The sequence below is a fragment of the Dermochelys coriacea genome, chromosome 6 (assembly GCF_009764565.3).
Source record: "Dermochelys coriacea isolate rDerCor1 chromosome 6, rDerCor1.pri.v4, whole genome shotgun sequence".
NCBI classification, from domain to species: Eukaryota; Metazoa; Chordata; order Testudines; family Dermochelyidae; genus Dermochelys; species Dermochelys coriacea.
In genome coordinates, this window is record NC_050073.1 from 709559 (window position 1) to 731618 (window position 22060).

Sequence of the window (22060 nt, forward strand, 5' to 3'; positions counted from 1 at the left end):
ACCCCGGGGGGGAGTAGGTCAGTGCCCCAGCATGTTCCGCCGGTGGTACCTTCCGCTCTGCCTCGGGGTCAGAGGCCAAGCTGGGCGGCCATTTTGTGAACAGGGGGAGGGCGTAGTTACAAGCTAACGGGTTGGAGGAGGAAAAGGAAACGACCGTTACCAGGGCAAGCGCGCGCCCCAAGGCCGTCAGCCAATCAGAACCTTCTTCCTCCAACGGTCACCGTGCGCACTTGCCGACTGGGTGCTGAGGGCGGAGGGTTTCACCCAATCAGAAGCAGCCCCACGTGGGGTCATCTTCTCTCTCTCGCCCGAGCGACCAATAGGAGCCCTGCAAGAACCCCACGCTAAGGACTCCAGCGTCGGCCAATCGCTAACACCCCCCCCTCAGGGAGCCTGTCGCGCGCCGCGAGAGCGTGCGCTGAAGGGGCCAATCAGCGTCGGCGCGGAGGTGTCCTCGCGCCGCTACCTCCTCACTCCCCCCCTCCCACCTCACTCCCCCCGCCCGCGCGGCGCTGCTCCTGCTCCCCGCTCGCTCCCCCGCCCCCCCCGGCCCCCGCCCGCCGCCGCCATGGACCCGAGCAACTGGAGCAGCTTCATCTTCCAGGTACCCCCACCCCGCCCGCCGCGAGTCCGCGCGGGGGGGCCGCGCGCCGCCCCCGCCCTCCAATCCCAGCGGGCGGGGCCGCCTCGGCGGGGGCGGGGCCGCGCGCCGCCCGACACCCGCCGTGCGCGCTCCCGCGCCGCGCAGTCACCCTCCCCCGCTGTGACCCCTCCCATCGCAGGAACCCCTCCCCACCGTGTGACCCTCCCCCACCGGGACCCCTCCCATCGCAGGAACCCCTCCCCCACCGTGTGACCCTCCCCCACCGGGACCCCTCCCTTCACAGGAACCCCTCCCCCACCGTGTGACCCTCCCCCACCGGGACCCCTCCCATCGCAGGAACCCCTCCCCCACCGGGACCCCTCCCCTCATAGGGACCCCTCCCCTCACAGGAACCTGTCCCCCACCGTGTGACCCGTCCCCTCACAGGAACCCCTCCCCCACCGTGCGACCTTCCCCCGCCATGACCCCTCCCCACCCAGGAACCCCTCCCCCACCGTGTGACCCTCCCCCACCGGGACCCCTCCCCTCACAGGAACCCCTCCCCCACCGTGTGACTGTCCCCCACCGTGTGACCCGTCCCCTCACAGGAACCCCTCCCCCACCGTGCGACCTTCCCCCACCGGTACCCCTCCCATCACAGGAACCCCTCCCCCGCCATGACCCCTCCCCACTCAGGAACCTCTCCCCCACCGTGTGACCCTCCCCCACCGGGACCCCTCCCTTCACAGGAACCCCTCCCCACCGTGTGACCCTCCCCCACCGGTACCCCTCCCTTCACAGGAACCCCTCCCCACCGTGTGACCCTCCCCCACCGGGACCCCTCCCATCGCAGGAACCCCTCCCCCACCGTGTGACCCTCCCCCACCGGGACCCCTCCCATCGCAGGAACCCCTCCCCCACCGGGACCCCTCCCCTCATAGGGACCCCTCCCCTCACAGGAACCTGTCCCCCACCGTGTGACCCGTCCCCTCACAGGAACCCCTCCCCCACCGTGCGACCTTCCCCCGCCATGACCCCTCCCCACCCAGGAACCCCTCCCCCACCGTGTGACCCTCCCCCACCGGGACCCCTCCCCTCACAGGAACCCCTCCCCCACCGTGTGACTGTCCCCCACCGTGTGACCCGTCCCCTCACAGGAACCCCTCCCCCACCGTGCGACCTTCCCCCACCGGTACCCCTCCCATCACAGGAACCCCTCCCCCGCCATGACCCCTCCCCACTCAGGAACCCCTCCCCCACCGTGTGACCCTCCCCCACCGGGACCCCTCCCTTCACAGGAACCCCTCCCCCACCGGGACCCCTCCCCTCACAGGAACCCCTCCCCCACCGTGCGACCTTCCCCCACCGGGACCCCTCCCATCACAGGAACCCCTCCCCCACCGTGCGACCCTCCCCCACCGGGACCCCTCCCCTCACAGGAACCCCTCCCCACCGTGTGACCCTCCCCCACCGGGACCCCTCCCATCGCAGGAACCCCTCCCCTCACAGGAACCCCTCCCCCACCTAGTGACCCTCCCCCACCGGGACCCCTCCCCTCACAGGAACCCCTCCCCCACCGTGCGACCTTCCCCCACTGGGACCCCTCCTATCACAGGAACCCCTCCCCTGCCATGACCCCTCCCCACACAGGAACCTCTCCCCCACTGTGTGACCCTCCCCCACCGGGACCCCTCCCTTCACAGGAACCCCTCCCCCACCGTGTGACCCTCCCCCACCGGGACCCCTCCCTTCACAGGAACCCCTCCCCACCGTGTGACCCTCCCCCACCGGGACCCCTCCCCTCACAGGAACCCCTCCCCCACCGTGCGACGTTCCCCCACCGGGACCCCTCCCATCACAGGAACCCCTCCCCCACCGTGCGACCCTCCCCCACCGGGACCCCTCCCCTCACAGGAACCCCTCCCCACCGTGTGACCCTCCCCCACCGGGACCCCTCCCATCGCAGGAACCCCTCCCCCACCGTGCGACCTTCCCCCACTGGGACCCCTCCCATCACAGGAACCCCTCCCCCGCCATGACCCCTCCCCACACAGGAACCTCTCCCCCACTGTGTGACCCTCCCCCACCGGGACCCCTCCCTTCACAGGAACCCCTCCCCACCGTGTGACCCTCCCCCACCGGGACCCCTCCCATCGCAGGAACCCCTCCCCACACAAGAACCCCTCCCCCACCTAGTGACCCTCCCCCACCGGGACCCCTCCCCTCACAGGAACCCCTCCCCCACCATGTGACTGTCCCCCACCGTGTGACCCGTCCCCTCACAGGAACCCCTCCCCCGCCATGACCCCTCCCCACACAGGAACCCCTCCCCCACCATGTGACTGTCCCCCATCGTGTGACCCGTCCCCTCACAGGAACCCCTCCCCCACCGGGACCCCTCCCCTCACAGGAACCCCTCCCCCACCGTGTGACCTTCCCCCACCGTGTGACCCCTCCCATCACAGGAACCCCTCCCCCACCCTGTGACCCTCCCCAACTGGGACCCCTCCCCGCACATGAACCCCTGCCCCACGCTGTGACCCTCCCCTGCCGGGACCTCTCCCCTCACAGGAACCTCTCCCCCACCATGTGACCCTCCCCTCATAGAAACCCTTCCCCCACTCTGTGGTCCTCTCCTGCCGGGCCCCCTCCCCGCACAGGAACCCCTCCCCTACCATTTGACTCTCCCCCGCCAGGACCTCTACCCTTACAGAACCTCCTCCCCCACCGTGTGACCATCCCCCCGCCAGGACCTCTCCCTTTTTAGAAACTGCTGCCATGCCACGTGACCCTCCCCTGCCGGGACCCCTCCCCGCACAGGAACCACTTCCCCACCGTGTGACCCTTCCCCGTCAGGACCCCTCCCCTCACAGAAACCCCTCCCCCACCATGTGACCCTCCCCCGCTGGGACCCCTCCAATCATAGAAACCCCTCCCCCACCATGTGACTCTCCCATCTGAGGAACCCCTCCGACACAGAAACCCCTCCCCTACTATGTGACCCCTACCCTCACAGGAGCCCCTCCCCCACCATGTGACCCTCCTTTTGCCAGGACCCCTCCCCCACTGTGTGACCCTTCTCACAGGGACCCCTCCCCCACCGTGTGACACTCCCCTCACAGGGACCTCTCATCACCATGTGACCTTCTCACCTACTGTGACCCCTCCCGTCACAGGGACCCTTCCCCCACCGTGTGATCCCTCCTCCACTATGTGACCCTTCCCTCACAAGAACCCCTCCCCCACTGTGTGACCCTCCTCTGGCAGGGACCCCTCCCTCACCGTGTGATCCTCTCCTTGCAGGGACCCCTCTCTAAACAGGAACCCTGCCCCCACTGTATGGTACTCGCCTTACAGGGACCCCTCCCTACCACCCTCCTGTCACAGCCACTCTCCCTCTCCATGTGACCCTCCCCTTACAGGGACCCCTCTCCCAATCTGTGACCCCTCACTTTGCAGGGACCCCTCCCCCATCATGGGACCCCTCCCTCACCATCCTCCCCTCACAGGCACCCCTCCTCCATCATGTTACCACCTCCCCTCATAGGAACCCCTCCCAAACTGGGTGACCTGTCCCTCCCCACCTTCCCCTCTCAGCGACCCTTCCTCCTCCACCCCATGGCCCCACCCCTCACAGAAACTCTCCCCCACTGCACTCCTCCCCCATTCTGTGGCCCCTCCCCTCACAGAGAGCCCCACACCCCTGCCCTCCCATCTCATGATCCCTCAGAGAGACCCTCTCCCCATGACCCCATTCCTCCCCCACCCTTCTGCTCTTTTACCCCATGACCCCTTCCTAGCCCTGTAACCCCTCCCCCACCCCACTGCTGCCTAGCCTCCCACTTCTCCATACAACACAGCCCTCCCCCTCCCTGCCTAGACCCTCGTACCCAGGTCCCCCACCGCCTCATGTCTTCTTCAGACTGCCCTCTGCCTCTCCCTCCTCTCCTCCGCCATATCCCCGAATCCATTCCCATTGGCTGTTACCATCACAGCCCCTCCTGCTTGGGTGGGGGAGGGGAGACCATTCCACTGGGATGATCAGTAGCAAAATGTGGCCATCATTAGGGACCAGAATTAACCCTCACACTGATGAGCTTGGTATTTCACGTCCCCTCCCCTGGGGCTTAGTGACTCTCGGGTTAGCTCCCTGCTCCCATCTCCCATGGCTCCTCTGACCCACCTCTCCTCTCACATTAGCAGAGTCACACACAGAATCCCCTCCAGGTCGGGGCCGAAATCCAGTCCCGGTTTTTCGCCTCCCAGGGCTGCACCCAGAGCCCCTTCCAGGTGAGCAAATGCGGCAGCAGGGCTGCCAGGAACATGGGGACTTTCTCCTCTACAGGGTACTGGGTCGGATATTTTCCCAGGGCGGGGCACTGGCTGGCTGGGGAGAATGGGACTTGGGGCCTTTGCCCTCTAGGGGGCACCAATTTAAATCCATCTCAGCACCAGGCAAGGAATCCCCATATAGTTTAGTCCAACAGAAACACTCTGCTTTCATTATCTTTAAATTGTCTTCTGGAATTATCTTAAAGCCTTTCCACAAGTGGCAAAACCAGAACATTATGGCTCGAAAATAGCATATTTGTGGAAATATCTCTAGTAAGGGCAAAATTGGTTCCAAAAATTCCCGTTATAGATTTCCTTAACTGTGTCCTGCAGTTCATAATTGCATCTGATTTGATTATACAGTTTCTAAGTGATTATACCATCTGACTACCTGGGTACGGGATCAGTTACATGAAGTACATAGCAACGGTGTTGCTGGGAGAGTTTTACATGGGGCTTGGGGATCACAGTTAAGGTTACTAATGAAAAATATTATGACAAGGAAGTAACTTTAAATAAACAAATATTTCTACAAATTGCTTTTTGCTAGTTACATCCACGCTCATAAGGTTTAGCTGTTTCAAACCGGCAATCTGAATTGCACTTTATCTGTACCATGATAGACAATCCCAGCCCCCAAAGTCATATACACCTTTATTTTTAGGAGTGTGAATTGACCCACTGAAATTAGTAAGACAGTTTTCATGGCTAAAATTAGGCCCTGTGTATAAATCTCCAGAGGAGTGGGGCCTTAGATGATCAGAATAAAGATAAGAAAGTTTTTTGGTTTTGAATTTCCTAGTTATTTTCTGCAATTAAAATAAAATGAGCTGGGTTTGTGTTGAAATTTCTCCCAGTTTATTTTGTAAATAATTTATTTGAAAAAGTGAGAAATTCCAGAACAATCTTTAACGTAACAGGGTTCATTGTTTCAGAATTTCTCCAGGTAAATAAGCCAAGAAAGCTTATCATGTGTGGGAATTCAGTGGGTTTTTAAAAAATATATATAATCTGATTAGACATTTTACATTATAGATCTAATATAATTCTGTATGTATTATGAAAAAATGCAGTCAAAATATGTAAGGTAATATATTACATTATATTGTTTTTCTCATTATTTTCCCTTAAGTTTAAAAAAATTGTGTTGGAATTTCTCATTTCATTTTTAAAATTTTTTTTTGACCTAAAACATCGCAGTTGTTTTAAATTTTTATAGATATATAAAAATTAAGGAGATTTCTTAGCTGAAATGTGTTCCCCCGCCCGTAAATATTTCACTTTATCTTTTAGAAAATGCGAAATTGCACTTCCAGTGTTCTGAATTTATTAAAAAAACCTTTAAAATCTGTAGGACAAACTAACCTTTGCACTTGGTTATTTTAAAGACCGGTATTTTTGTTATGCTGGACTTTCCCCAGATTATATTAAAATCAATCTTTCAAATTTTTTTTCCCTGGAATTTTTTTTACGAGTAACAAATTGTTTGATTTCTTCAGTTGTTATTGAGGAGGCAGAAGGTTTTTCCATGTATTTTTAAATAATTAAAATTAAATCTGATGACGTTTGGCTTTGAATTACAACGTCACAGGGCATGAAACAAAATAAAATGACCAAAATTGAGTCGGGCCAGAATTCCTGGGTTAACCAAATACAAGAGACTTTCTGGGATTGCTCACATCTTTATTATCCCATAAGCTTCTGGAACGTGAAACTTCCCAGGGCTCGTTTGTTTCTTTGTAATTAATTAATTGAACAGGCTTTTGTGTTTCTGAACAAAGTTTTGGGGGCTGGAATTTCCCAGGATTTTCAATGGAAAATCCAAAGCTTGGGGGGCTGGAATTTACCCTAGTTGATTTTGACTGTGACGCACCTCTGAGTCTGCCCCCGCCTCCCTCTAACCCCCTCTCCCTCCCCTGCAGGCTGCCAACACAGCACCCCCGCCACCCGCTCCAGCCACCTCTGCTGATTCCCTGCAGGTGGACCTGCTCCCGGTGCTGGCGGCCGCCCAGGAGACAGCCACGGCTGCGGCGGTGGTGGCGGCTGCCACGGCCTCAGCTCCAGCCGCTTCCACGGTGGACACAGCAGCTCTGAAACAGCAGCAGCCGGGGCCCGAGGGGAGCGGGGGGCAGGTGGCTCCAGCCCCGCAGGCCACCTCCCAGCCCCCCCCGGTCCAGCCGCCCGCGCCGCCCCCACCCAGCGAGGCCCAGAAGAAGTCGAAAAGCAAGGGGCCGTACATCTGCTCGCTCTGCGCCAAGGAATTCAAGAACGGCTACAACCTCCGGCGCCACGAGGCCATCCACACGGGCGCCAAGGCTGCCCGCGCCAGCCCCGCCGCCATGAAGATGCCCACCATGGTGCCCCTCAGCCTGCTGAGTGTCTCGGCCCTGGGGGCAGGCGGGGGCGGGGCAGCACCAGGGGCGGAGGGGGGCGGGGCTGCGGGGCTGGTGACCACCACGGCTTCCGGCAAGCGGATCCGGAAGAATCATGCCTGCGAGATGTGCGGCAAGGCCTTCCGCGACGTCTACCACCTCAACCGGCACAAGCTGTCACACTCAGACGAGAAGCCCTACCAGTGCCCCGTGTGCCAGCAGCGCTTCAAGCGCAAGGATCGCATGAGCTACCACGTGCGCTCACACGACGGAGCCGTGCACAAGCCCTATATCTGTAGCCACTGCGGCAAGAGCTTCTCCCGGTACGGCCACCACGGGGCGGGATGGGAGCTGAGCAGGGCGCTGGCTGGGCAGAGAGCCCCTCCCCAGCCTGGCGGGTGGGGGTTGCAGGGGGGGTTGCCAAGCCGTGACCGGTATTTGCTTCCCCCATAGGCCAGACCATCTCAACAGCCACGTGCGCCAGGTGCATTCGACAGAGAGACCCTTCAAATGTGAGGTACCTACCCGCCCGCATCCCCCTGTGCCCTACCATCCCCCCCACAGGGCCCACAGAAACGCCACAGCGTTTAGAGAGACTGGGTTGAGGAACAGGACCCAGGTGTCCGGGACAGCTCCTCCAGGGGTCCTCACAGCACTTCTGGGGTGGGGAATGGGACCCAGGCATCCGGGATGGCTTCCCTGGGGAGTCCCACAGTGCTCCCAGAGATCGCAACTGGGTATGGGACCTAGGCATCTGTGACAGCTCCCGCCAGGGGCCCCACAGCTCTACCAGAGACTGGGATGGGACCGAGGCATCCGGGACAGCTCCCTCAGGGGATCCAGCATTGCTCTCAAAGACAAGACTGGGACCCAGGCATCCAGGACAGCACTCCTAGAAGGGCCCCAGAGTGCTCTTAGGGAGAGGGAGATGTCCGGGATGGCAGCCCAGGGTGCCGGCCCCTCGGCTCGCCCCTAACCACCCCCCCCCGGCTCCTCCCAGACGTGCGAGGCGGCCTTCGCCACAAAGGACCGGCTGCGGGCACACACGGTGCGCCACGAGGAGAAGGTGCCGTGTCATGTGTGTGGCAAGATGCTGAGCGCGGCCTACATCACGGACCACATGAAGGTGCACAGCCAAGGGCCCAACCACATCTGTGAGCTGTGCAACAAAGGTAGGGGGCACTGGTGTGTGTGCAAGAGAGTGAGAGCCGTGTGCCCGCGGTGCTACCACACCCACTACTGGGCTGGGCTCTACCCTTCTGTACCTGCCGAGGGTGGGAGTGCCAGGCTGGGCGTGGGTCCCATCTCCCCAGGGCGTGGGGAGTGCCAAGTCACGCCTTTGCCCCATCTACCCAGGGTGCCGGGTGTGGGGAGCACCAGGCCAGGGGTGGGCCCCATTTCCCTGGGGTGCCGTGCATGGGCAGTGCCAGGCCAGGGATGGGACTTGTCTTCCCGGGATGCCAGGTATGGGAAGTGACAGGCCAGGCATGTGCTCCGTCTCCCCGTGGCACCAGGTGTGAGGAGTGCCAGGCTCAGGGCAGACTCCGAGGCGTGGGGAGTGCCATGCCAGGCGTAGGCCCCATCTCCCCAGGGCACTAGGCATGGGGAGTGTCAGGCTGGGTGTGGGCCCCGTCTCCCCATGACACCAGGTGTGGGGAGTGCCAGGCTGGGCATGGGTCCTGTCTCTCCGTGGCACCAGGCATGGGGTATGCCAGGTTCAGGGCAGACCCCAGGACACTGGGAGTAGAGAGTGCCAGACTGGGGGCGCTGGGCCCTGTCTTCCCGGGCGACAGGCCAAGCATAGGCTCTGTGTCCCTGGGCGCCAGACACGTCAGGCCAGGGGCGCTGGGCAGGCAGAGCCCCTCCGAATGACAGGGCCCCCCACTGAGGAAGGTCCCTGCAGACAAGGTGGGCGAGGGTGGCGGGTGTGTAGCCTGCCCCCTTGTGGCTGGATCTGTTCCCGCAGGGGCTTATCACCGACCAAAGGTCTCTGCCCTCATCCGGGGGCCTGCCGGGCGAGCAGCCAGGTCCCCACCTTCCGTCCCCGGCTCTGCCGGGACGCACCCGGGCCTGCGGTGCTCTCTCTATGTCTGGGGCGGGGGCAGAGGGTGGTCGGGCCGGGCCGGGCTTGTCACACGCGGGCAGACATTAACAAGCTCGCACTTCTCACGTTTTCTCACCTGGTGCTGATGCAGCCGCCTCTGGGCCGGAGCCGGGGCAGTTCATACAGGGACCCCTCGTCTGGTGCTGGTGCAGCCGCCTCTGGGGTGGGGCCGGGGCCGGGGCAGTTCATACGGGGACCCCACGTCCGGTGCTGGTGCAGCCGCCTCTGGGCCGGGGCCGGGGCAGTTCATACGGGGACCCCTTGTCCGGTGCTGGTGCAGCCGCCTCTGGGGCAGAGCACCACAGCAGCAGAGTAGAACAGGCCCCAGGGTTGTGTGGCGGACGCTGACCTGGTGGTTTGTCCTTCTCGCCCCCCCGTAGGGTTCACCACAGCGGCTTACCTCAGGGTGCATGCAGTCAAGGACCACGGACTGTCGGCCCCGCGGGTGGAGCGCTTCCTGTGCAAGCTGTGCGGCGTGCACTGTAAGACCCCGGCACAGCTCAACGGGCACCTGCAGACGCACGCTGGGGCCGGGGGAGCCGGAGAGGGGCCCGGGGCCACGCCCACTGAGGCCCAACCGCTGCGGTGAATCGCCAGGGACAGGCAAGCTGCTCGCCTACGGGGGAGGGGAACCCCAGCGTCCGGGGGCGGCTGCCTCTGGGCCCTGCGCCCCAAGGTCTATAGAGAACCCAGGAGTCCTAGGGACAGCTGCCTCTGGGCCCTGAGGTCTGTAGGGAACCCCGGCATCCAGGGGCAGCTGCATCTGAGCCCTGGGCCCCAAGGTCTATAGAGAACCCCAGCGTCCGGGGGCGGCTGCATCAGCGTCCAGGGGCGGCTGCATCTGTGCCCCAAGATCTATAGGGAACCCGGGAGTCCTGGGGGTGGCTATGTCTGGGCCCCAAGGTCTGTAGGGAACCCTGGCGTCCGGGGACAGCTGGGTCTGGGCCCTGTGCCCCAAGATCAAAGGATCTGGTGTTAGTCCCTCCCCCTCTCTTAGAGCATGGGTGTGTCTGTCTGATCCAGGGTCTGTCTGTGTGTGGAGGGGGCAGCACTCACCAGGTGGGAGTCAGTAGGGTTCAGAGTTAATAGGATGTGCGGGGGTATGATGGGAGGCACCCACACACACCCTCTCATCTCTGTCTCCCCCCACAGGTACGGGCGAGCTGTGCCCCCTGGCAGCAGCAGCGGCCCCGCCCACGTCGGCCGTCACTGTCCTGCCCATGGAGGGGGCCCCTGTGGTGAGCCAACCGCTCCCCACGCAGCCCTGGTGATTTCTGGGGGGCAGGAGTCGACCCTCCCCCCAATGTCGTCCCCCCACGGCTCCGCTGGAGCCCCCCACGGCACTGCCGGAACCAGAACCTGCGGCCAGAGAGGATTGAATGTTGGGTCCTCTCCTCGCGCTTGGCAAAGGGAGGACGCGACACCGGACAGTTGGGGGCCCCCCACCATCCCCTCCCCCCAGAGAGATGGGGATCGCCCACCGCCCCTGTCCAGACAGGCCACACAGCCGGCCCTCCCCACCCATCCTCTTCTCCCTGGACAGAAGGGCCCCCTCACCTCTAAACCCCCAATAACCCCCCCAAATCCCAAAATCAATCTTACTCGATCCTTGGCTGAGGAATGGGCCAAGGTCTATAGGGGACCCCCGTGTCTGGAGGCAGCTGCATCTGGGCCCTGGGCCCCAAGGTCTATAGAGAACCCAGGTGTCCTGGGGCAGGTGCATCTGGGCCCTGAGGTCCGAAAGGAACCCCTGGCCCAGCCCCAGAGCTCCCACCCCCCTCACTAGCCGGATTCATTAAAGTGCAGGGGAGCCCAGGGCTGGGCTAGCTGGGGGTGTCACTGATATTGCTGGGGGCTGGTACCAGCCCTGGTCCAATCGCCCCTCCCATGGGGAGACCCCCAATTCCCTTCTGTCCTGGGGTCCCCCCAGTTTCCCCCTCAGCCTTGGCACCCTTCTGTCCAGGGGTCTCCTGACCCCCCAGACCTCCCTCTGTCTCCCCCCCCCCATTTTCTATGGGATTTTATGATTTATTTTGTTTTCTCGTGTTCGTGTTCTCGGTCCAGCCGCGTCTTGCGTTGACTCAGCCCCTGACTCCCTGCATGGCCCCCCGACGTCTGGGGGTTCCCCCTGCGCTCTTTTGTATTGTATAAAACCACGACGAATAAACGACGCGCCGCCTTGAGTATTTCTTCTAACGCGACGGCACTGGGGAACCCCCTGTACCCCACTTCCCTCGCTGCCTCCCCGGGGACCCCACTCCCTTCCCAGTGCCCCATATCTCTCCCTGCCTCCCCGGAGATCCCACTCCACTCCTGGGGCCCCACTCCCCTCCCTGGGGAGCCCCCCGGTGCCCCACTTTCCTCCCTGCCTCCCCGGGGACCTCACTCCCCCTCCCGATGCCCCACTTCCCTCCCTGCCTTCCCAGGGACCCCATTTCCCCCCAACCCTACTTCCCTCCCTGCCTCCCTGGGGACCCCCCCAGGGCCCCACTTTCCTCCCTGCCTTCCAGGGGACCCCACTCCCCCCCCAGTGCCCCACTTCCCTCCCTGCTTCCCCGGGGACTCCACTCCCCCCTGGTACTCCACTTCCCTCCCTCTGTCCCTGGGACCCCACTTCCCTCCCTGCCTCTCCGGGGACTCCACTCCCCCCAGGGGCCCCATTTCCCTCCTCACCCCCCATGTCGCGACAGCGAAAGATTTTGATAAAAACGGTGAAAAACTAGCAACCCAATGTACTTTGTTTATTGTAGGGTCTCTCAAAGCCAAGAGTGGGGGCTGAGTGGAAAGTGGAAATGGGGGAGGTGTCTGTGCCCCCCTACGCAGTTCCTGCCACCCTGCCAGCCGGGATCCCCTCCCAGGCACCATCCCCCACTGCGGGGCTCCCCCCCAGCTCCCCGCTCCCCTCTGCAGCCGCTGCCAGGACCCCCCCCGCGCCACTTGCCCCATTAAGCTGTTGATGAGCCAGGCCCTAAGTCACCGAGTCAGGGGAGGGGCAGCAGAACGGGGGGCTGCCCCCACCCCCCCGCTCCCCCAGCGCCTCCTTCAGAGGCGGGAAATCCCAGCAGAGCTGGAGGTCATGTGGGGCTCAAGCTAGGCTGGGGGGGGAGCGGGGTGTTTCTGGGTAGTTCCTGGGGTTCCTGCCCCCCGAGTCTCCCCATGAAATGAGGTAAAATTTCTCACGTCCAGACCCGCAGCCAACATTTATAACCCGCTGGAGCGCTAGGTGAGCCCCACGGTGCCCCTCACTCCTGACCCGCAGCCCCCCCAGCCCCGCCGTGCCCCCCACTCCCGACCCGCAGTCCCCCCAGCCCCGCCGTGCCCCTCACTCCCGACCCGCAGCCCCCCCAGCCCTGCGGTGCCCCTAACTCCCGACCCGCAGCCCCCCCAACCCCGCAGTGCCCCTCTCTCCCGACCCGCAGCGCCCCTAACCCCGCGGTGCCCCTCACTCCCGACCCGCAGCCCCCCCAGCCCTGCCGAGCCCCTCACTCCCGACCCGCAGCCCCCCTAACCTCGCGGTGCCCCTCACTCCCGACCCGCAGCCCCCCCAACCCTGCGGTGCCCCTCTCTCCCGACCCGCAGCACCCCTAACTCCGCGGTGCCCCTCACTCCCGACCCGCAGCCCCCGTGAGCCCTGCAGTGCCCCTCACTCCTGACCCGCAGCCCCCCCAGCCCCGCGGTGACAATCACTCCCGACCCGCAGCCCCCCCCAACCCCGCGGTGCCCCTCACTCCCGACCCGCAGCCCCCCCCAGCCCCGCGGTGCCCCTCACTCCCGACCCGCAGCCCCCCCAACCCCGCGGTGCCCCTCACTCCCGACCCGCAGCCCGCCCAACCCCGCGGTGCCCCTCACTCCCGACCCGCAGCCCCCCCCAACCCCGCGGTGCCCCTCACTCCCGACCCGCAGCCCCCCCAACCCCGCGGTGCCCCTCACTCCCGACCCGCAGCCCGCCCAGCCCCGCGGTGCCCCTCACTCCCGACCCGCAGCCCGCCCAGCCCCGCGGTGCCCCTCTCTCCCGACCCGCAGCACCCCTAACCCCGCGGTGCCCCTCACTCCCGACCCGCAGCCCCCCCAACCCTGCGGTGCCCCTCTCTCCCGACCCACAGCCCCCCCCAGCCCTGCCTGTGCCCCTCTCTCCCGACCCGCAGCGCCCCCAACCCCGCGGTGCCCCTCACTCCCGACCCGCAGCCCCCCCCAACCCCGCGGTGCCCCTCACTCCCGACCCGCAGCCCCCCCAACCCCGCGGTGCCCCTCACTCCCGACCCGCAGCCCGCCCAGCCCCGCGGTGCCCCTCACTCCCGACCCGCAGCCCCCCCAGCCCCGCGGTGCCCCTCTCTCCCGACCCGCAGCACCCCTAACCCCGCGGTGCCCCTCACTCCCGACCCGCAGCCCCCCCAACCCTGCGGTGCCCCTCTCTCCCGACCCACAGCCCCCCCCAGCCCTGCCTGTGCCCCTCTCTCCCGACCCGCAGCGCCCCCAACCCCGCGGTGCCCCTCACTCCCGACCCGCAGCCCGCCCAGCCCCGCGGTGCCCCTCACTCCCGACCCGCAGCCCCCCCAGCCCCGCGGTGCCCCTCTCTCCCGACCCGCAGCACCCCTAACCCCGCGGTGCCCCTCACTCCCGACCCGCAGCCCCCGCGCCACCCGAAGCCACCCCCCCCCGCTGGTGACCCCCCTCCCCGGGGTTGCCCCCCTAGGCGGCGCTGGCGGGGGGGGGGGCTGAGCTGACTGCTCCAGTCCCGAGGCGGCTGTAGCTGCATGTGACGGGGTGGGGGCTGGGGGGGGTCAGTCTCAGCCCCAGACAAAGCCGGGGGGGGCTGGCTGTTGCCTCCCTCCCTCCGCTAGCGCGTTTCCCTCGCTCGCTCCATCCCGCCTCCCGGGGGGGGGCGGGGAGTCTGTCTGCAGCCGCCGCACCCGGGTCCCCCCCAGCATCTCGGGCAGCGCGACAGGTAGGGACCGGACCCCCCCCGGCAGGAGCCGCCGGCACAGGGGGCGTGGGGGAGGGGGGCCCTAGCCTGCCTCTCTTCCCCTCCCCCACCCTTGGGAAAACAACCCAAGCCAGCCCCGGGAGGGGTTGGCGGATGGGAGGGGGCTCCGGGGGGGACACGGGGGGCAGTAGGGAGTGGGGTGGAGGATGGGAGGGAATTCGGAGGGGGTGGGGCAGTGGGGGAATGAAAAGAGGTTGGGGGCAGTAGGGGGTGCGGATGGGAGGGACTTTGGGGGGTGCAGTGGGGGATGGGAGGGTTTTTTGGGGGGTGGGGGATGAGAGGGGGTTCGGGGGCAGTAGGGGTGGGGGATGAGAGGGAGTTCGGGGGGAGTGGGGGATTGGAGGAGGTTGGGGCAGTGGGGGGTGGGAGGAGATTCGGGGGTGGGGCAGTGGGGGATGGGAGGGAGTTTGGGGAGGAAGTGGGGATGGGAGGAGGTTGGGGCAGTGGGGGATGGTAGGGTTTTTTTTGGGGGGTGGGGCAGTGAGGGGTGGGAGGAGGTTCGTGGGTGGGGCAGTGGGGGATGGGAGGGGGTGGGAGGAGGTTTGGGGCAGTGGGGGGTGGGAGGAAGTTCGGGGGTGAGGAAGTGGGGGATGGGAGGGAGCGTGGGGCAGGAGGGGGTTGGGGGCGGTGGGGGATGGGAGGGAGTTTGGGGGGTGGGAGGAGGTTCAGGGGTGGGCAGTGAGTTGTGGGTCTGTGTCCCTGTTTCTCTACCCCTCCCATCTCTTCGCCCAGGACACCCCAATGTCGGACGACACGGAAAAGGACGAGACGCCCCCCCTGGGGCCAACTGAGCTGCAGTCACCCCCCTCGGCCCTAGACGCCCCCCCCTCGGCCCCAGACGTTCCCTCACTGGCACAAGTCATTTCCTTTTCTGCCCCACCTGCTCCCCCCTCAGCCCCACATGCCCCCCCCTCACCAGCAGTGACTGTGATGGTGGAGGATGAGGGGGAGCCCAAGGAGGGGCCCCAACAAAACGGACAGGCCGTGGGTGCAGGGGATGCCCCCTGCCCCCCCCAAACTTCCCTCCCCACTCCAGCCCCTACTCGCTCCAAATCAGCCTCCCTGGGCGACTTGGGGGGCAAGGCCAGCGCTAACGTGGGGCCGCGGGTGCAGGGCAGCCTGGTGGGGTCCCAGGTGCATCTGGCGGGGGCAGGGTCGCCCCGTCCCAGCCTGAGCCGCCAGCCCTCGGGGGCCGAGGGGGGCCCCGAGGCGGAGAAGCCGCGGGATTACATCCTGCTGGCTGCCCTGGCCTGCTTCTGCCCCATCTGGCCCATCAACATCGTCGCCTTCGTTTACTCCGTCATGGTGAGAGCCCCCCGAAGCCCCCCCCCCCACACCCCAGAGCTCCCCACTGCCCTCCAGAGCTCTCCACTACCCCACCTCCCCTCCAGAGCCCCCCAAGCCCCCCACCACTCCCACAGCCTCCCAGAGCCCCCACCACACTCCCAGCCCACTCCAGAGCCCCCAACATGCCCCCCAGAAACCTGTGCACCCCAGAAACCCACTGTTTCTCAGAGCCCCCGAGAAGACAACTGTGCCCCTCAGAGCTCCCCACAATGCCCCCCATGCCTGCCAGGAACCCAATGTGCCCCCAGAGCCCCCCTTTGCACCCCCTCAGAAACACCACATCCCAGAGCCCCCTGCTATAGCCCTCATGCCCCACAGAAACCCCCTGCACCCCCAGAACCCCCCACCATGCCCCCATGTCCCATGGAAACCCATCACCCCCCCAGTCCCCCACGCCTCCCAGAAACCCAGCACCCCCAGAACCCCCACCTCACCCCCATGCCCCCCAGAAACCCAGCACCCCCCCAGAGCGCTCCAACATGCCCACATGGCCCCCCTGAAACCTAGCACCCCACCACAATGCACCCATGTCCCCTGGAAACCCAGCATGCTCCAGAGCCCCCCAACATGCCCCCAGCATCCCCCCATTGCACCCCAAAACTGTCCACTTCACATCAAAACCCTCACTGCACCTTAGTATTCCACACTGTGCCCCCAACCCACCATGTCCCCAAAGCCCCCAACGACCCCCCACTGAACCCCTAATAGCCTCTGGGCCCCCGAAAATCCAAAAGAGCCCAATAACCCCACTGCAGACCCCAGTGCTCCAAAATACTCCATCCACCCCTCCTGCTGTATCCCAGACCCCCCCCCGCATACCCCATATCCCCCACTATTTCCCCAATAGCTCTCGGGGCCACAGATATCCCCTGCCCTGCCCCTGCCCCCTGTCATGCGGGAGGGGGTCTCGGGGTGGTGATGTAGGGGCGTTATGGGGCCAGGAGCCCCCCCATCTTACCCCACGTCTCTCCCCACAGTCGCGGAACAGCCTGCAGCAGGGGGACGTGGACGGGGCGCGGCGGCTGGGCCGTGTGGCCAAACTGCTGAGCATGGTGGCCCTGCTCGGGGGCGTCATCGTCATCATCCTCTCGGTCACCATCAACTTTGGCTGTGAGTGAGGGGCACGGCCCCCAGAACCTCCCGAATTGCCCCGGGACCCCCTTATGCCCCCAGGGATCCCAAACCTCCCCCAGAGCCCCCATATATCCCCAGGGCCCCAAATCACCCTTGGAGCCTCGAAATGCCCCCAGTACCCTGATACACCTCCGGGACCCTGATATGTCTCCAGGACCCCCATAGGCCAGCCCAGAATCTTGACATGCTCCCAGGATGCTGAAACACCCTTGGGACCCCAAAACACCCCCGGGACCCCCATACACTCCCAAGACCCCAATATAGCCCCAGGATCTCAATATGCACCTGGGAAGCCCATACACTCCTGGGACCCTGATGCATCTCCCTGGGACTCCAATTCACCCCACGTAACTCCCAGGACCCCAATATGCCGGTGCGTCCTGACCACCCCCCCAAGACACAACATGCCCCACATGACCTCCCCAGTACCTCAATTTGCTGCACACATTCCCCCTGGGACCACAGAAACACCCCCTGGGATCGCCAAATGCCCCACACAGCCACTTGGGACCCTGAAATACCCCCCAGAACCCCAATATGCCCCGCAAAATCCCCCTGAAACATCCTCTGGGACCCTGATTCACCCCACACAACCCCACAGGACTTCAAATGCCCCTGGGATCCTGATATGCCACAGGGACCCTGGTTCATCCTGCATGACCCCTGGACTCCCAAATGTCCCTCAAGACCCCAATAAGCCCCACACAATCCCATGGGACCCCAAAACATCCCCAGGACCCCCCAGACCCTGATATGTCCCTGGAATCCTGATACACCCACCCCTCGTACCCCAAAATGCCCACCCCTCCTGACCCCCTGGGACCATAGTACACTCCCTCGGATCTCATGAAGTACCCAGGATACACCCCACACGATCCCACTGGGACCCTAAAATGCCCCATATGACACCACAGACCCTGATAAGCCTCACACGACCCCGTGGACCCAATATGTCCCACACAATGCTCTGGAACCCCCAAATGCCCCTGTGACGGGATTCCTGGGGTGTAACCTGGGACCGTGGGCCCCCTGTGCCCCCCTGAACTCTCTCCAGCCTGGGCTGTCTCCCACAATGCCCTGCTAGTGACCAGCAGCAAAGCCCTCCAGGCGCTGCGATCACTCACCTGTCACCACGGGGGGAACAACAGACCTGGCTGGGGCCACTCATGAGTCACACAGGGAAAGGCACCAGCCAGATCCCCCCAGCTCCCAGCCCCCCAGCTCAGGAATGTACCGTCCTGTGCTGCTCTTGACCCTTTCTTGAGCAATGTACGTTTATTAGTTGGTTCCCCACGTCATCAGTGCAGAGTGGACACACCAGCCTTTGTAACCGGAGCAGATTTTCCAAACCCTTCAGGCAAACTCCCTGGTAAGGATCAACACGAGAATCAGCTTCTTGATTACAGAAGATGGATTTTAAGTGATAGGCAAAAGTCAGAGTAGTTACCAAAGGACAATAAAAGAGACGTGCGCAGGCTAAATTCCCAACCTAGAGACTAGGCAATATCGGGACTAAGTCGTTTTTCTCACCCTGCTGGATACTGCAGGTTGGTTACAGTCCTTCACACGCAGGCTCTCCGTTAGCCTGGGGACCAGTCTCCTCGGCTCCAGCCTTCTCCCTGCCTTCAGTGTGGGGCGGGGGAGGAGAAAGGAGAAACCTTGTGGCCCCTGGCCCCTATTTTACATGGTCAGGCCCTGTGCTTGGAGAACACAAGTCCAGGCATGTCTGGTCTGGGGGCATTGCTGAGACCCCAGACAAGCTTGAGCAATTCCCCCGCTGTGGCCTTGTGCCGGTGAGTCACTGAACTGTAGCTCCCTTGCTGGACAATGGCTGTTGATGGTTGTTCGACACCCACCTGGGCATCAGTTTGTTCCCTTGTTTGTGTCTCTGGGCAGCTAACATCTGGCCGATTCCCCAACTCACAACCGTACAACACAATCTCATAACTCCACATGCACTGATGATAGACACCTTTCGATAGAACCGTGGCTTTCAGCAGATCATAACCTTTCCCCTTATATCTCAACTGGCCTATTTTATACGCAGTATCCCAATCCTATCCAAACGATGAATAGGGAGGTTACCAGGCACTCCCCTGAGGTATGGAGTGCCACAGCCCCACCCCGGAACCCCAAAACACCCGTGGGCCCCTGATTCATCCTGCACAACCCCTGGGACCCAGCGCAACTTCCTGGGACCACAAAATACCCCCTTCGATCCCTATTTGCCACACACAATACTCTTGGACCCCAAATCTTCCTCAGGGCCCCCCTATGCCTCAGACAACCCCATGATGCCCCACGCAACCTCCCAGGACCACACTATGCCCATATGACCCCCCTGGAACCACCCAAATAAGACCTCCAAATGACTCCCACAGACCCCAATACACCCCACGTGACTTTCAGGATCCTGAAACATCACCCCCCAAGGTCTTGATACACCAAGATCTTGATACATGATTCTCTGCCCAAAAAGCCCAGCACACCACCACCCCCGACCCAGGACCTTCATACACCCTGAATGGCCCTCCCTTGATACACCACACATGACCCCTCCAGGACTTCAACCCTCCCCTGGGACCCTGAGATGCCCTGCATTAACTGTCCTTCTCTTCCCCACCCACACCTCTCCCTGACCCTATGCTGCCCCCTGCTCCCCCACCCTGTTCCCCCTTCTCCTGACCCCCCCATCCCTCCCCAGTGTTCCAGTGAAGACGACTCCGTGCTGTCCCCAGCCCCCCCAACCCAGGAGCCCCCCCCCCGGCACTGCTCTAATGGGGACCAACCATCCAGGGGGGCCGAGGGGGCGGAGAGGGGGATTACGGCAGCCAACAGAGGGGTGTGGCCTCAAATCCCCCTTCCGCCTCGGGGACAGAGCCAGAAAAGAAGAACAGAAGGAGAGAATGGAGGAAGAAACACCTCTCCATCTGTCCACCTGTATGCCTTCATCCATCCGTCCCACTGTCCATCCAGCCATTCTGCCATCCATCCCACAGTCCATCCATCTGTCCTGCTGTCCATCCAGCCATTCTGTCATCCAACCATCCATCCCGCTGTCCATCCGTGCATCCTGCCGTCCGTCCATCCATCCCACTATCCATCTAGCTGTCCATCCATCCATCCCGGAGTCCTACTGTCCATCTAGCTGTCCTGCAGTCCGTCCAGTCTTCTACCGACTTACATCACTGGATGGATGGATGGGTGGGTATCTGTCCACCCATCCTGCCGTATGTCCATCCATCCATCCAGCTACCCATCCCTTCATCTGTCCATCCAGCCTTCTGCCAACTCATCCATCCATCCAGTGACACATCCATCCCTCCATTTGGCCTTCTTTCTGTCCCTCCCCCCACTCCCTTTCCTTGCCCTCCCTCCCTTCTGGCTCATTGCCCCTTCGACAGCAAATAAAACTCTTTCGATTTCCATGTTTACAAGACAAGAAAAAGCATGGGCCCAAGACACCAGTGGGACCCTTCTGACGGGAGGGGCACGTTTACATCCCAGCTTGCCCCATCCCAAAAGGACAAATGAAACAGAGCCAGCGATGGAAACCCCAACACCCTTTCTCCCCCGGCTCCCCGCTGCATGGGGACACGGCCAGCCAGGAGCTGGGATTTGGGGGCCAACAGCGGGACATGGAATAAAAGAACAAAGAAGGGGGCAAAAAGGAGAGATGCCGCTGGGCGCCAATTCCTCGTTGATCCTATTTACAACCCCACATCGGCCAATGGGGGAGATGGGTGGGTGGCGTCTGAATGGTGAACGGAAGAGGAAGAAAGGTGGAGAGGTTGCTGGAGGTTTCTCCTCCTGCCCTGCCTCGGGCTAGTCACGTTTTGGGGGGCAAGGAAGGACAGAACAAAATGGGCCAAAGGGAAGAGAGATGCCGGCAGCTCATTGGCTGCACCTCCTTCCCCCTCTTGTGGGTCGGGCTGACAAACCCACGGCAGGGCCGAGGGAGAATGCCGGCGCCGAGGGGCCTGGAACAACAGAACAAGAAAGGCCCGACGGAGTAGTGGGGCGGGAACCGGCCCAGACGCCAACCCCACCCTGGCACCAAGTGACTTCAGACTGTTACAGACCCAATCTTGTGGGGAAGGGGCTGGTTTTGGGGGGGCAGGGGAATGCCCCAAGCTGAGCCCCCCCCCCTTTTGGGTCCCATCTTTTGCACGCTATCCACTGGGTAATGGGGGGGGGGCAGGCGCACAGGAGTGGGGACAGTACAATTGGGAAGAAATTGGGGGGGCAGCAGGAATTTTCGGGAGGGGGATGATGAAGGGGCTTGTGTTTTGATGTTGACATGCCAGTATTATACATGCATGTTTTATATACTCTGTTTTCGGGGGCGATGGGGGTTCATCCATCCTAGTCACTCCTAGATGGACCCTGGAAGTGACTAGGGTGGTTTCAATATCGGTGTGTGTGTGTGTGTGTGTGGGGGGGGGAACAGGACACATTAAAATAAGCATTTGTTTAAAGGCTAGGAGGAATTTAAGCCATTTGGGGGGCCAGGGGGTCGGCTCCCATCTGGCCCCACGGCAGGCAGCTGCTGGCTGATGGGGGAGGGGAATAAGTCCCCCCCTTTAAATCCTCCTTACATGGAGGCTGTGGAATGGCCCCACGTCCATCAATTTGGGGGGGGAGGAGGGGTTGCACAGTGGGTTTTAACCCCCGCGGGAAATAACTCCCAGCCCCTGCTTTTCCAGAGAACCCCCAAAACAGGGTGAATATGAACCCCAGGGCCCAGTGCCCCCTGGCCCCCCGGGGCCTGTTTTGTAGCGATTCAGATGCATGAGAAGCCAATAAACAAGCATGAGAATGGGTCCATGTGTCTGTCTGCGGGAAGCCGGGCCAAGGGTTCCCCTGTAACCACCCCCCGCGCCTCCCCTGCGCCGCTGTCCCCTGGGTCCTTTCTAACCCCCTCCTGCACCCCCCCAGAGACCCATCCCACGGGTCGCCTGTAATCAGTCCCCGTGTGCCCCCAGAAACATCCCATCCCACAGGTCCCCTCTAACCACCCCCCCCCAGAGACCCCATCCCACGGGTCCCCTGTAACCAGTCCTGCACACAGAGACCCCATCCCACAGAACCCCCTGCCCTACTCCAGAGAAACCCCCTCCCAGTGCTGGGCCAGGGGTCTCCCTACATTCAGCCCCTGCATCCCACTAAGGCCCCATCCAAGTGCCAGGCTCGGGGTTCCCCTA

General features: G+C 62.9%; 2 protein-coding genes across 11 annotated transcripts; both read left to right on the forward strand.

Annotated features, from left to right (window-relative positions):
* Positions 1–215: 215 nt before the first annotated feature.
* Positions 216–11559, forward strand: MAZ (MYC associated zinc finger protein). Of its 6 annotated transcripts, none has more exons than XM_038406660.2 (7): positions 427–604; positions 4784–4873; positions 6838–7610; positions 7741–7804; positions 8288–8459; positions 9772–9994; positions 10544–10678. In XM_038406660.2, exons 1-6 carry the CDS (start codon positions 569–571, stop codon positions 9978–9980), a joined length of 1344 nt encoding a protein of 447 aa, XP_038262588.1. In that variant the 5' UTR covers positions 427–568; the 3' UTR covers positions 9981–9994; positions 10544–10678. The 6 variants fall into 6 exon arrangements, with proteins under 6 accessions (XP_043372969.1, XP_038262593.1, XP_038262588.1 ...); XM_038406661.2 differs by having other exon boundaries at positions 4787–4873; XM_043517034.1 differs by lacking the exon at positions 10544–10678 and having other exon boundaries at positions 216–604; positions 7741–7799; positions 9772–9909.
* A 2543-nt stretch (positions 11560–14102) lies between these two features.
* Positions 14103–21691, forward strand: PRRT2 (proline rich transmembrane protein 2). 5 transcript variants are annotated; one of them, XM_043517047.1, is made up of 4 exons: positions 14103–14336; positions 15108–15680; positions 19561–19805; positions 19858–21691. In XM_043517047.1, exons 2-4 carry the CDS (start codon positions 15117–15119, stop codon positions 20165–20167), a joined length of 1119 nt encoding a protein of 372 aa, XP_043372982.1. In that variant the 5' UTR covers positions 14103–14336; positions 15108–15116; the 3' UTR covers positions 20168–21691. The 5 variants fall into 5 exon arrangements, with proteins under 5 accessions (XP_043372982.1, XP_038262648.1, XP_043372984.1 ...); XM_038406720.2 differs by adding an exon at positions 16700–16832 and having other exon boundaries at positions 14108–14336; positions 19561–21690; XM_043517048.1 differs by having other exon boundaries at positions 14111–14336; positions 19561–19874; positions 19939–21691.
* The last annotated feature ends 369 nt before the right edge of the window (positions 21692–22060 follow it).